General features: G+C 38.8%; 2 protein-coding genes across 2 annotated transcripts in view; one reads left to right on the top strand and one right to left on the bottom strand.

Annotated features, from left to right (window-relative positions):
- Positions 1–539: 539 nt before the first annotated feature.
- On the top strand, positions 540–1,734 carry SPCS1 (signal peptidase complex subunit 1 homolog (S. cerevisiae); the record flags this gene model as incomplete). Its single annotated transcript, XM_008947902.1, has 3 exons — positions 540–599; positions 887–973; positions 1,612–1,734. Coding segments are annotated over 3 exons (270 nt in total), but the record flags the coding sequence as incomplete, so codon positions are not given.
- Positions 1,735–3,211: 1,477 nt separating this feature from the next.
- NEK4 (NIMA-related kinase 4) overlaps positions 3,212–14,691 on the bottom strand; it is a gene marked incomplete at its 5' end in the record, with an annotated part of 13,199 nt that continues 1,719 nt past the window's right edge. Inside the window, 13 exons of the mRNA XM_008947901.1 lie at positions 3,212–3,403; positions 4,783–4,916; positions 6,506–6,711; positions 7,348–7,436; positions 8,755–8,861; positions 9,266–9,332; positions 9,705–9,845; positions 10,704–10,847; positions 11,085–11,138; positions 11,536–11,961; positions 12,844–12,985; positions 13,673–13,827; positions 14,271–14,378. Coding sequence (XP_008946149.1) covers positions 3,311–3,403; positions 4,783–4,916; positions 6,506–6,711; positions 7,348–7,436; positions 8,755–8,861; positions 9,266–9,332; positions 9,705–9,845; positions 10,704–10,847; positions 11,085–11,138; positions 11,536–11,961; positions 12,844–12,985; positions 13,673–13,827; positions 14,271–14,378 — 1,866 coding nt within the window. The remainder of the gene's footprint in view (positions 3,404–4,782; positions 4,917–6,505; positions 6,712–7,347; positions 7,437–8,754; positions 8,862–9,265; positions 9,333–9,704; positions 9,846–10,703; positions 10,848–11,084; positions 11,139–11,535; positions 11,962–12,843; positions 12,986–13,672; positions 13,828–14,270; positions 14,379–14,691) is intronic.

Genomic DNA, 14,691 nt, shown 5'->3' with positions numbered 1-14,691 from the left:
CCCGTGCGCGGTGCTGCGGCCCCGGGCGCTACCCCGCGTCAGTGCCGTTATTCCTCCTCTGCTAAGTCGAGCTTGAACGTGCTGCGAAAGGCAGCAGCGTCCAGCCGCGCCAGGGACCCGCCGCCCGGGCGAGCTGCATGTGGGCGGAGGGGACAGGGATCAAGTGCCGGTGCTACGCGTACCGTTCCGCCTCTGTCCTCCCAAACGCACGCTCCCGGGGCGTGCAGCCTTTTACATGGCCACGTTCAACTCACTGCAATGACATTTTGGATTTTCGTTGCTTATCCTGATTCTGTTTGCTTTTATGTTTAGATGATGTGGACAAGACCCTAGGGAAGGTGTTAAATAAATTAAGATCTTAATTTTTTTTTTTACACTTGAAATCCAGCCTCTCTAAGAATAATAATTCCATTCTGGTTCAAAAGTTAAAAAAACAAGCTGAGGAGCTGTGGTTAGGTTAACTCTAGGCTCTTACCTGAAGAGTTTAGCTAGTAGGTCTGTGTTTTGGGTAACTGACAATAAAATATCTTTTTTTACAGGACTACAAGGGCCAAAAATTAGCAGAACAGATTTTTCAAGGAATCATTCTTGTCTCTGCAGTAAGTACACTAGAACTATAGGTGATAACATAGGAATTTATTTTGTTTGCTGATCTTACAAACAAGTTTTTCTTTCCATTGTTTGGTTTGACTGGGTCACTAAAAGCTTTAGACAAAAATCTGGGACTGTCATAGATTAAGACTTTTCTTCTTTCGAATTTTTACTTTCATTATTGGCCTACAATTTTGAAAACAAGGTTAGAAAGAGGTATGAACTTTGCTTTTGAAAAATCTGCATTTTTCTACTTAACTTCTCCTACCCACCTCCCAATTTTTTTTTTTTCCAGGTAATTGGTTTCATCTATGGATACATCACTGAACAGTTTAGATGGACCGTCTACATAGTTATGGCTGGATTTGCTCTATCGTGTCTGGTAAGAATTGTTTGGTTTTTTTTCCCCCAGACAAGAAGATGTTTGCACTATTTAACCTGCCTGAAATAATCATTAAATGAAGGTGCTGTCAGCACAGACAAATGTTTGCTATGTAATTCAGACTGTTAATACAGATTTGTTCTTTGATGTGTAGAGACCATGTGTTCCAATGGGGGCATGTAGTTCTTACACCTTCCAAGCGTTCAGACAGAAGTAGTGATTGGTCAAATCATGTTAACACACACAGAGCCTGTTTTGAAAAGCTACTGTAATTCTATTGCATCATCATCCATCCGCTTCTTCCCTGATGTAAACAAGAGTCAAGAGTCGGTGCTGCTGCTGTTACTTATCCTGATGCCAGATAAGGGGAGGTCCCATAGAGGTGTTAGAGGGGCAACCTCAGCAGTCCAGGGGCATCCTTTTTCCTTCGCGGTGGGTTGCTGTCGTTGTCCTCCTGGCAGTGCTCTGGGCTCCTTTGCAGTATACAATGTAAACTATGTATCTTTATAGTATCAAATTTTAGGAACTTTTTAAAGACTAATTGAGTAGTGAGAGAATGTGATTTTGCTAACAAGCTGTACAAATCACTTCCCTAGCATCTCGATTTACGTGTTCTGACTTGATTGCTTTTCCCTAAGCTAACACTGCCTCCCTGGCCCATGTACCGCCGCAACCCTCTGAAATGGCTGCCTGTCCAAGAGTCGGGAACAGAAGAAAAGAAGCCTGCAGACAGAAAGCCAAAGAGACATGCTAAAAGCTAAAAAGAATTATTATTTCTTCATGCCGTTACTTTGTTAAATTTTGTTAAATGCATTTCCACTGGGAGATACTCCTTGGCTTAGTGTTTGTTTTTTTTTTTTTTTTCCTTATTCCTTTGCATAGTACCACCAGTACACCAAGATCCCCAGAAAGCATGAAGGCTCTCTGACTTTTGGCTGGAGTTTCACTGAAGTCACTGGGAAGGGTCGGGGGGGGGTGGCAGAGGGATTAACTTTAGAAAGCTACTGGAGGTCACAGCTCACTCAAGTATTTTAATAAAAAAAACACGGCAAATTGCGTCAAGTATAGTTAAGCTGTTGCCATAGCCTAAAAGATACTATACAGCCAGGCTTCTACTAAAGTATTCTAACTGCATGCAAAACAAGCTGGCAGTAGCATTCAGATTGTAACCACTACAGTACAACAGTACATAGCCCACCCTTCTGAAGAACACCAAGAACTGGAAATTGTTCTAGGATAGGGGATTGCAGAGTGGCATTTTTTGTTTAAAATAAATTTGCCTCGGTAGAGAAAATAACATCTTGACTTTGCATAATGCAACAGCTCCCAAAACCTTCTAACTTGAGAATCTAGTATACGAGAGGCCACAGGATCCGTAAATATTGCACTTTTTTGCTGCTGACTGTCCCATCTGTCTCCCTCGTACGTGCTGACGTATGAAAGAGACGGGTTGTGCATTTAGAATTTTATTTTACAAATTCAATTCCCTTTGACTTCTTTATCATTTACAAAGTTCATGTGCTTTTTCTGTAGTGATGGTACATGACAATGCCTGGGCGTGTGTAGCAACACAATCTGGATGCAAAGAAAGGGAAAAGGGAAAAGCTAAGACAGCTGTTTCTTTAAGTGACACTGGTCTTGGGCACTTTCAGTCCTACAAGGAATTAGTATTTGTAAGGCAAAGGGATTTCTCCAGCTGGGACCATGGTAACCATGGCTGTGCTCCTTTCAAACATCTTCAGTCTTAGTTTATCCAGTTACTGAATACTTTGTACCACCCTGGTGATTGCTGTAGCAATAAAACACAAAAGCAAAGGCTCTGCTTAAAAGCTAGACAGCCACCCCCTTTAAGCACTTTAACTTGGCAATTTACAGAACCCGGAGGGCCTTTGGTGCTACAAAAATTAGTAATTGTTTCTCCCTGCTAAGTTTTCTCAACTACTTGCTGTAATAGCTTATAGCCTATCATACTTTAGCCTTGGCATAGATTTTGTTACCACATTTTGTATATGACCACACCCAAAACCTATCCCTATGACAAATTCAAACCAAAACTTTTTTCTTTTTTTATACTCCTTTGTATACAAAACATGGTAACCATCACTCTTTGCATCTATAAAAAGTTTCATTAAGATAATAAAATCTAAACAGCTTCTCTTCTGAGAAAGTGATAACCTGGTTCACATTGTAACATGAAAGATATTACTACATACTATTTTTGCAAGTTCACCTTCTTGTTCCAGCAAAGGAGGTCAATGGATAAATGTGCTTTGTAAGCCAGTCCGGTCTATCAAATGAGCTATAAAACAGTCCTTCCCTTCAAGGAAAAAGTTCTGGTCAGAACTTCACATTTTCTTCAAGGAATTTCAGGTGCCGTGCCTTCGCACTGTAACTTGCATACTTGTCTCCCATATGCTCCCGCAACTGCAGCTGTTCAGAACACAAAAGAAAGAAAACCCACAAAATGTATTGACATTTAGAAAAGAGCAGGAACTACTGAAATACTAACACACAAAAAAAAACCCCAAAGCACTCAGCTGAAAGCAGTATGTGAAGTTTGACAACGTAGATGGGAGGGAAGAGAAATAGAAGAGTCCTTGTTGTCTGAAGACAAGAGAGTTCCAAATCCTACCTGACAAGTTCAAATGTAAATCAGATCTTCACAGACTACACTTGCCCATGCAGTATTTCCTTTGTAAACACGGGTTGAATCGCAAGGGCTGGAGGTGTTGCCCACTCACCTCTACTGGGAACAGGCAGTAAAATGGTTCCCACTTCTGAACGTAAGGGGCATGTTTTGCCAATGACCAGGCCCAACAAAAATGATAACACCAGCAGGGAGATGAGCCAATATATAGACTGTATTGTAGACAGAAATGTTACTATATGAATGACCGCCAGGGGTACAAACAGGTCAACAAGCTCATACATGATTGACACCACCCCCAATGATCCCACAAACGACATGACCCGGCCCACAACAGGTGGTACAAACAGTGAACCGAGGGATCCCACAGTTGGCATGGGAAACAGCCAGACCACCCAGTTAAATACATAAGAAAAAGGTGCCCACATGGCAGCTCTCACCCGATCGACCCGCGTTCGCACAGGCCTGAACAGACCAGGGCCCAGCTCCAGGGAGAGTCAGGAGGTCTGCCCTGAACCAGGAAGCTCTGGGGAGTGCACTCCACAGACAGACACTCCTGACTCCCTGCCAGTGGTCCCAGCTTTTATCCCCAAGCAGACACCTGACCTTTGTCAACTCAATGCGGGACCCCTGGGGCTCATTTCCCTTCTGGCTCTCCCTGCAGGGCCGGCCGCACCCTGGGGGGAAGCTATAAGGCAAACTCACCACCTCTGTATGAAGGGCTGTGGGAATCACCCATATGTCAACCTTAATTTGGGGCTCGGGGTTCAGACCCCAGCATTTCAGGGGCATGAGGCAAGTAACGTGCAGGCAAAAAATTATGGGTCAAAAGAAATTCTTATTGGAGAAACACCACAGAGTAAAATGATTCATACCCCTTGCATCTTCCACAAGCTTGAGTACCACAGTATAATTCTCAGGCTCCTATGCTTTCTGAAGAAAGTTGAACTGTAGTTCAACATGGTCTACATTCAGAATCAAACCTTTTAAGATTGAAAATGACAACATATTTAGGTGCTTGCCTGCCAGTGACTACATAAACACTTTTTGGAATCAAGGTATACTATATCAGTATTCAAAATAAAAGGGGGGAGGAAAGTTAAAACCCTGTTAATTTATCTAAGCTAATAAAGAAATTAAATTTATTGTGAAAAACATTCACCTCTCTTTTCACTTCATCATCTTCTTCCATGATGCTGTACACCTTCTCGAGAAGTTTCACTCCCAATCCTTGCACCACATCAGATCTCAGGATTTCAACCATTCTCCCGATCTTGTCAGGAACTGATAACATCTCTATTAGAAAAACAAAACAAAACAAAAAAAAAACAATACAGGTTTAATTCCTTTCAGTATAGTTAATTTTCATACTCTATGCAGAAGAAAAATGTGGGACAACTGTATTACGAAGGTTCCAGCTGACCATTTCCATGAAATACTGTTTATCTGCACTGGCTACCAACAGCAGCCAGTAAAGGTGGTGAATGGATGCACTCAGATGTTAATTCTTAAGACACTGGACAGTACAAATCCAAAGCAGACAGTTTTCACAATTAGGTCCTTGTAACTTTGCTCCAGGTGGTTCCTGTATACTGTATTTCAAATATTACTTGGAGGAAAAGCACTATTCTCTAATAATAAGCCACCACACAGATATTTTCATAATTCAATCACTCCTACTTAAAGCAAATGTAAAAATAGTATAATCACTGTAAAACACCAATGGCAGCATTTCTACCATCTGCCTGTTTGTCCCAACAGCCTTTGAACCTTTTGCTCCTGAGCTGAAGCTGCCAAAAAGAGTAATTTCATAAGGGGAGGCCACCACTAGGAACTGAACTGAGAACACTAGCTTCCTCTTTTAATATGCTCCTTTCATAGGTGGATCACCTGAAAATAAAATATCTGATGGAATTAAAATAAGTTTCATCTTGGAAATGCAGTAGGCCTGACGTCCCAAATGGTACTAAGTAAACAGCTGGAGGATCTCACTGTACAATACTTATAGGAGTGAGAAAAACAGGGGGGGGAAAAAAAAAAAACAAACAAACACAAAAGAAACCCTTACTGAAATTGGTACCTTCAACATTCTGCCACACCTCCTTAGAGAAAAGGTCTTTCAACATGTTTTACTTTAGCCATGCAGAAACAACTTAGAGTAAAATCCAGTGTTCTCCTATACCTTTGCCAGTCTAATTACAAGTAAAATCCTCATCATTTAAAACAATAAGCACAAGAAGGTCTGAGACTTCAAAAACCTTCCCTCAGCTCTTTCACCTGTTCCTATTGCACAGTAAGAGCAGTTATAACAAATACAATTTTTTCTTACTTTTCAGACTTAAGGTCTAAACCAGACCTTAAATATGAAAATTGACTCAATTCTTGCACCTCTATCAGTAGGAAAACATAAGCTTGCCCAAATTCTGCAATAAGGATGAACTTGTACACTCATACAAACCCCCACTGTGTTTAATGCTTTGTGTACAGTTCCAGCTTTATCCACAATTCACAAAGCCTTCACATTTTAATTTGAAGCTATCAAATCATTTGAACGTCTTAAAAATCTTACTCCAAAATACTCAACTCCAACTGTTCATTTTGGAAACTTCTTAGTATAAGTCACATGGGGAAAAAAAATCATATGGCAGACCAGCTTTCTCTCTTCATCAATAATTGATCGATCACATATTCCTTTAACTGGCAAATAAACCACAACTAGAGCAGTTTTGCATACGATTATTTAAAGAGATGTTTAATTCTGTAGGCACTGCTGAGACTTGAGAAGAAATAAAAGAATGGATTGCCTTCTGTTGCCCACTAGCAAGTTTTCTTTGGTTATTAGCAGCTGACAGCCATTCATTTAAAGCAATAACAGAGCAACAGACCTGAAGAAAGCTCTTCAAATTTTAATTCCTCTGATTCATCAAGTGATTTTCCATGCAAAATCAAAGTATCTCGATATTTTCTATGAAGTTTAAACTCTGGGGCTGGAGCCGAGGTTACACAGTATCCAGAGTTCTCCTTAGAGTCCATTTTCAGTGTCCATGTCATTAGCTGCACCAAGTCACTCATTTCATTCATGCTGCTTTTTCTGCTAGAGAAATAAGATGCAACTCGGTCACTATTCACAATGCAACTTCCCCCCTGCCTTCAGAGGACTTTCAGTAAGTTCAGTGAGGTCTGGCTAAGTATTCCAGGTTAAATTACTTCTTGTGGTGCAGTTTTGCCTATAGCAATGCTAGCAGTGTTTCACCCAGAGCCCATTCACCCAGCAACAAGTCACAATCCTACCAGCTGCTGCTACCTGCATAGCTGTACCTGGGGTAATCCAACAAATACTGTTTTTTGAAAAGTTGCTTGCACTGACAAAATCAGAAGTAAATTCAGCCTCATTCACAGTGGAAAGGAAGCATATTGCACCTTTTAACTCATGCTTCTAATGCATCCTGACAGTACATGTCCTTTGATACTGGAAGGCTGGTTCCCAGAGAAGCTACAGTTGACAAAGAACAGAGGTACACAATTACATGTCCCAGAAAGTTCAGTATGGAAAGTTTATAGTGACAGAGAGACACCAATTAAATGGAGCTAATTTTCTTTATGGATCACATACTTCTTTGATCACTCACTAAGTAGAGACAAAGTGTGAAAACCATTCCTGACCTTTTTTTTTTTCTCCACTCTAAGTCAAGGTCCAATATAGCACAGTACTGAACAAAATACTTACCTCCCCTTGGAATCACCATCAGACTTATCTGTAGAGCTTGTGGAAGAGCTTAACTCATCATCAGACAGGCAATGGGTTTCTCTCTTTCTCTAAGTGAAGAGGGAATAAATGAAAAAAAATTCTAATAGCTGAAAGTGATTTATGAATACGGTATGAATTATTGCTCTTACTTGGAACACTTTCAACAAGTATTTTTACAGACTCGGCTTGATAATATTTAAAAGGTGTAACCATTGGTTTTAAAAGCAAACTAATATGCAGGAGATGATCAACATATAAATGCTTATGTGACTAGCATTATGTCTAAGTCATGCAGTTTTAACCACTACAAATGCTTCACCAAAAGTCTCTATTAAAAACAACGAAATCCTGTATCTGTGTCAGTTCTCTGCCAACTGTATTATAAAGTCATTGCCCTTAGCTCATCTATTGGTCCTTAATACACACTTTAAAATAACATTTAAACAAATATTTATCAGTTCCGTAAATATCCAATATTTCTGAAAAATATACCGAGACTTTAACCACTTGTGTCTGGAAGTCTTATGTTCAGTGCACAGCATAATATGCAAAACCATCACCAGCACAGGCACATACAACTAGTGCCCATGAACCTTATGTAATCTCCGTCTCTGGATGCAGATGAAGTTTTTGCATTTAGACACCAGTTAAGCGCGCGCGCGCGCACACACACACACACAACACAAAACACTTTCCATGTAAGTGCTGGGCTGAGGAAAACAGAACCTACACTCTGAATTTCAGACTAAGGTTTCTTCACTGTTACTCTTCTATATTTATTGGTACTAATGTTCCCTGATGTTGCAGAAGATTGTTGAATGTGTAAGACCTTAAAAAAAGATTTTCAATTAGACATGAAAAAGAACATTAACAGTTTAACTATTCACTTTTCATCTAGCAACTATTCTTTATTGCCAGCACATAAGTGTATGCACTTCATATTAAAAAGAATAAGTGTCTAAACACCACTATCAAAGCAAAATTACATGTACCAGGTTAAAGGTAGTGTCTTCTTCACAGAAATTTAAAGCAAACTATTGATCTGTTATTAAAGCACAGTTCAAGATAAATTTTTTCCCCTCTAAAATGAAGTAAACACTGCAATTTAGAGAGTACATAACAATCAGTAAGAGATCCCTAGTTTTTATCCCCAAAAAGGGGAGTGAAAATATACAGTGAGCCTGGAATATTACATTGATCTAGCCAAACAAAAAAGCTGGATCTGTACTCTACCCCAGGACTTCTAAAGCAGTATTTACAGAGAACTGTGCACTCTTACTGAGAGTTTCTTCCATACATAAGATTTCTTTCTTTCATTGGAATATCATTTTCTTCCCAAATTGTGCCTGCATTTAAATATTTGAAAAGCAGATGACCCCAGTTTACCTGAGAAATACTGGGATCTGGTGAAGACTGAGCAACTTTACTGTGAGTTTCCATATGTGATTTTCCTTCAACTACTGCACTATTTGACGTTGGTCTTGCTGGAACCACTGGAAGGATGACATTTTTACAATATTTACAACTTAGCTGCATGTATTTTGAGTTAGTTTCATGCTCATGCAAGAAAAAGTCTATCACCTGGCAGAAGACAGGCAAGCAGGTAGGTATTCTAAGAGAAAACAGTGAAGCTTCTATCTGAAAGGTGTATGTTTTGCACTTCACATACACTTCAAAGACAAGCTGTCACCAATAAACACAACTGAATGCAACTCAGAAGCAAAAAAACAGTTATGTTAATAGAAATTTTTATTTAACACAGAACTAGATGCCTAGACACTTAGGGCATCATTCTGAAGATGGTAACAAAGAGCAGACAACAACATCTAACTTCTTCACAAAAAAAGTTATTAGCCAATTTAGATGTAAAATGTTAGCAAGCAAACATAGAAGTTACCAGAGGGAAACATCTCCTGCTGAGACTGCTTTAGCCTTCTTCGCTCTCTTGCTGACAAAGGCCGCTCCTTCAAAAGAAGTTTATTTGACATAAACTAGCAATCATCATAATAGTTTTTGTTATCTAATCACCTATAAAGCAAAAAAATCCTTTTCATCTGATATGGAAGAGAGAGCTATTAGAGCAGACTTTCTGATCATCTAACAAATATTTATTACAAAACAGTCTTGGTCAATGAGACTAACACGCACTCTAGAAAAGAAGCTTTTGACCTTCACAGCTTAGCAAGGCAGATTCTCATCCTGCACTGACCAGGGGCTTGACAGACTTCCATTAGGCAGGGAGCTACTATACATTTCTTTAACCCCTGTGCATACAGTCAGAGAAGAAACTGCTCAGAAGGAAAAACAAAAATAAGCTGACAGTTTTTGTCACTAACCTTTGAAATGGCAGCTTGACTAGTTTCAGCACTATTTACAGATTCAGAGGCTTCAGCACCATGCTGCTCTGCACACCTCTGTGTTGTCTTCCTGTTCATGTCAGAGGGAAAAGGTTGAGGCCGAGGAGCAACTGTTCTGAACTTGAAAGAGACGCAAGCAAGAATTTATACCCTTTTAAATAAAAGTTGAAAGTACTCTGCAATCTAGAATACATTCTTGTGTGGTAAGGCTGGACGCCAAACGTTTTAGATCCTACTGTAATCTCTTCACATCTCCCAACTTCATCCCTCCCGCTCCAACATCTCTGCTTACATCCAATTCTCTTCTCTCTGTCCCTACATCTTGTCCCCCTCCTCCCAGACCATTTTCAGCCAATACTTTTGCAACAACTGTCCCCATCCTCCAACAGCAAAACCCAGATAAACACAGACTATCAGTTACCAACCTCCCTCTTCTCTAGCCTTGTGTATCTGCTGCCTTTCCCCAAAGAAATCTCTCTGTTCAGTGTGGAAGCATTGACAGGAACCCTGTCTTATATGCATGCCAACGTCTTCTTTCTTGAGTTTGAACTCAGAAGCTCAGGGCAGCCATTACATGTGTCTGTTCTAGAGTACTGGTAATCTACTACCCACTAAAAGGAGTCTTATCCACAATAATCAGGAGAAGCGCTGCTGTATATTTTGTAGTCACAGTGAGAAGTCCTAATGGAACTTGCTGCAGCACAGCAGAGGCAAAGCCCACGGTTCACTGCATTCTCCTGCACCCATCTGGCACACTCACCTCACACCTGTGAGGGTTACTGAGGTTTTCAGAGATTTACAAACTGCTTCTAAAGGACACCTTGTGTGTTCTGCATTTTGTTACCAATAAAGTTAGACAGACACACATGAAACAAGAACAGTATTAGAAGTCCACCCTTTTTTTTTAAAAATAGGTCCCATTGCTAAAGAGTAAAAAATGCAAGAGTTTTAAAGGAATTATTTTTTTAGTACCTGCACCTTCTCTGAACAGACTTCAGCTGGCTCTCTTTTCTTCTGCCATTGCTGCCGTGAGAGAGAGGGTTCACTGACTGAACTATGAGGCTGCATGTGGGAGGTAATTTTTTCCTGAGCATCTCCTGAAGCTCCATGACAGACACCATCCTAATAAGTAAAAGCATTTTTCAAAAACGTGGGTGTGCCATTTCCAGATATAAACATGCACGCTTTAAATAAAAAAAAAAAAACAACCAACCAACCAATCAAAGGCCACTTTACTATTTGGACTGCACTCACCTTAACATATCACAGCTACAACCACAATAAACTCTTGATACACAGTAGAAATACCTGCTGCACCAGCATATTTAAGCTACTGAACGTTCAAGGAAGGACACTTACCTGAATTACAACAGGAACAAATGGTGCTAGCAGCTTTTCAGTAGAATCCAAGGTCTACAAAAAATATTGATTTCTCATTAGAAATGTACATATGAAAATCTCATTGTAGACCAAAATACAGACCAAGACAAACTTGAGATTAGCCAGGCCTATTCAGAACACAGAACAAAGAAGTTGCAAAGCTATTCTTGCTATCTCTCTTCTTAGCTGGAAAATAAAATCATTGTTCCTTGTAAAAGCAGTTTCCATCATCTAGATGCAAGCCTAAAACGTCACCATGATGCCTTTGCATATCTGAAGCCAAGGCTCCTAACTACTTAAGCATCTCAATAATTGCATCAGCAGCATCCTGTTTTGACAGAAAAACGTGTAGCAGCTCTCTAAATTTTAAGAGCTGGCCATTAGTTAAATCTATTTCAAAGTCCGCTTCAAGTAAACACAAATGCATTACCAGGTCAGTTTGCTTCTGGTCTTCGGATACAGGCTGCACGAGCTTCAAAGTGTCACCATCTCCTTCTGTAAAATCAACAGGAGACTGCCTAGTCTCATCATTTTCAGCTTTAAAAGCTTGCTTTGCTCTTTGCTGTAGCCCATCTGCCTTAACTGGTGGGATGCTGGGTGTCATTTTAGAATTTCCTGGAACATTTGAACGCTTTGCTTTACTATTCTCTGGAATATGTTCCCTGCCACACTTCTCACTTCTGTACTTCATCCTTTCAGAGGGTAAGATATCAATATTCACATCACTAACAGTAGCTAAGGAATCTCTCAGGTTGTTCAAATCATCATTGCTTCGTTTTCTTTCCAACTCAACAGCTGGTTTCTCTGAGGGACAGATTTTACTGGCTTTATATTTGATGATGCAATCTTCTTCACTCTAGAATTAAAAAGAAAACCAAAAAAACAAATTATCTTCTGGGTATTATACACATATGAAAGAATACTCTTAAGCACCTAAGGAAAATCATTACCATACCAGAGTACATAAACTGCACTGAAGTTATGATCAATTACAGATTAAGAGCCTCAAAAAAGCTGCAACCCACATTTTTAAAGATACAGACTCTATTTGCAAATGACCTATTTTAGGCATTGGTATATACACAGGCAGTACATGTGCTTTTCACCAGGACCATGAAAGAAAACGTGTACTCCCTTGTCTCTTCTGAAAAGAAGGAACCAATAAGTACAAACAGCTAAGATATACTACACCATATACATTCAGTATTTCAGTATTGAAAGCTCAAACCCTGAATAGCAGACTCATTACAGAAAATAAACATGCACAAGATTCACCATTACAAAAGATTTGTTCAGTTCCAACAATAAACAGTTTTTGGTTGTAACTATAATTACTTTTTTCCAGTCTAAAGCATATATTAAAAATTACTACCACTTGTCATCAAATATTTGAAAAAATACTTGACCTCAGTACTCCACAAGTAATTCATATAGTGACCCACAAATGCAAAACTAGATGTTTAGTTCAAATCTTATAGTTAAGGTATTGCAATTAGGTTTTACTGACCCACAGCTATTTATTTACTTCCACTCCTGCTTAAACACCATTCCTTCCTTAATATGTTGCTACAACGTCAATACATTGCTAGGAATCAGGTCTGTCTTCTCAGGAATGCTCAAGGCACTTCTTATAAAACCGAATTTTTCCTCTAGAAAAAGCAAGTGGGTTTGGTGTTTGGGGTTTTTTGTTTGTTTGTGGTTTGTTTGTTTGTTTTAACAACGCAAACATAGAACTCACAACTTTGTATTTCCTGGCTTGCTCAACGGAGTGCTTTTGGTGTGTAACATTCTGGCTGTGAGATTCAGTCTTTACTGAGACCACAGAACAAGGATCTTTAGGTTTAGAATTCACTGTTTTCTTCTGATTTTTGGCTGCTTTCCTACAAAGAAAATAAAAGTTGGTGGTGATTGAATGGGCTACAAGACCTTAAGATATTTCATTAGATTATATTAATTCGAAAAATCCATTCCACTAACCAGCTTACATTCAGAAAGATATCTCTTACATAAGATACTGGGCTTTTTCATGTGCACAACATACTCATTTTCACCTGTACAAAAGGATCTTAAAAACAAAATTTACACTCTGCCAGCAATGTACACTGTACGCTTGCTCTGCATAGTAGCAAACTAGTCCTATCTGGAAGCACTAAAATAATTGACTAATGCTGACAAATAAAAGTAATTATATCAGTGAATATCAAACAAAACTTGGTATTCCAAGTCTCAGTTGATACATGTCCTCAAAAGAACCATATGGAAAGATGTATATTTCCTTGAAAATACTTTATTTGGGTTTCTTTTAGCTCTCTGAATAAGCTGTGCAATCCTAATCATTGCACAGTTTTACACTGCATTTGCAGAAAAAAGGTTCCATTCTAATTCTCTCAAATCTCTCAAGGAATCTAAATAAATTCCTATGTTCATATGCTTTGTAACTGTGCATAACAAAACTAATTTTATCCTGCTACAAAAAAAAAAAAAAAAAAACCAAACAGGAAAAGTGGTTAAAACACCACAGTAATACGAATATTTTGTGTAGAATCACTCAAATGAAAGTATCTTACGCCTTCGTGGCTTCCAAAAACAAAGAAATTTGATGCTTGATATATGGTTGTCGTAGTATGCTTTTCACACTAGGTCTTTCCTCAGGTTTTTTACTGAGCATAGTTCGTATTATTTCTACCAACTGTGGGCTGTAATCCTTTGGCATAGGTGGCAACTGTAAAAGGAAAGGGAAGTTCGATATCATTTAACATTTTTGAGAATAGAGGCCACTGCCAAATTATTTATGCATGATAGTTACATTCAGCTACATAAGTTACCCAAGTGCTTAACATCAAACAGAACATACAAATTCTAAGTGTTCTGTCTAAGAACTGTTCATAATTTTTTATTACTATCAGCAGCTAAAGTTCTGTGAATAGGCTTACAAATTTATACAAAATATATCCATATTAACTTCACTACGTGCCAAAGCAAGCCAGATACTAAATTAGTAACTCCCTGGGTTTGATACAACACGATACACAACCATGAAATACCAGGCTTACAATATAGATGGTGATGCATGTACCACGCAAAATATTTTTGATTGCAGAAGATAATCTCAAGTTCTAGACAGAAAATCCAAGCACAGATAGAAAAAAAGTTAGAAGTTTTTACCTTTCCTTCAATAATTCGATAAACCAAAGAGTTCATGTCCTTAGCATTAAAGGCATGTTTCAGTGTAGCCATTTCATAAACACAGCAACCTAATGCCCAAACATCAGACTGAAAAAAAGGGAAAAAAATATTAATTGTAGAAGTTTCATCTACAGACTTTCAAAGAGGCCTTTAGTGACAGTAAACTAATTAAAACCAAACTCCATTGCAAACTTTTGCCTTCAGTCTCACTCTTATTTTTAATTTTGATCAACTGAATCATTTTCTTCCACACATCACCATTGTTTTTTTTTAAATGTTGCTGTTAGGTCTAGTACAGATTTCCGAGTATCGAGTTTTTGTCCGTTACATAACAAAATTAGAAAATGCCGCTATCTAACATATTTATGTATGGTATTTTTGTTTATGTTGGCATGCTCCA

This window comes from Merops nubicus, unplaced genomic scaffold (genome assembly GCF_000691845.1).
Source record: "Merops nubicus isolate BGI_N331 unplaced genomic scaffold, ASM69184v1 scaffold39319, whole genome shotgun sequence".
NCBI classification, from domain to species: domain Eukaryota; kingdom Metazoa; phylum Chordata; class Aves; order Coraciiformes; family Meropidae; genus Merops; species Merops nubicus.
Note: the sequence above shows the minus strand (reverse complement) of the source record. Positions and strands in the feature narration are given on the sequence as shown.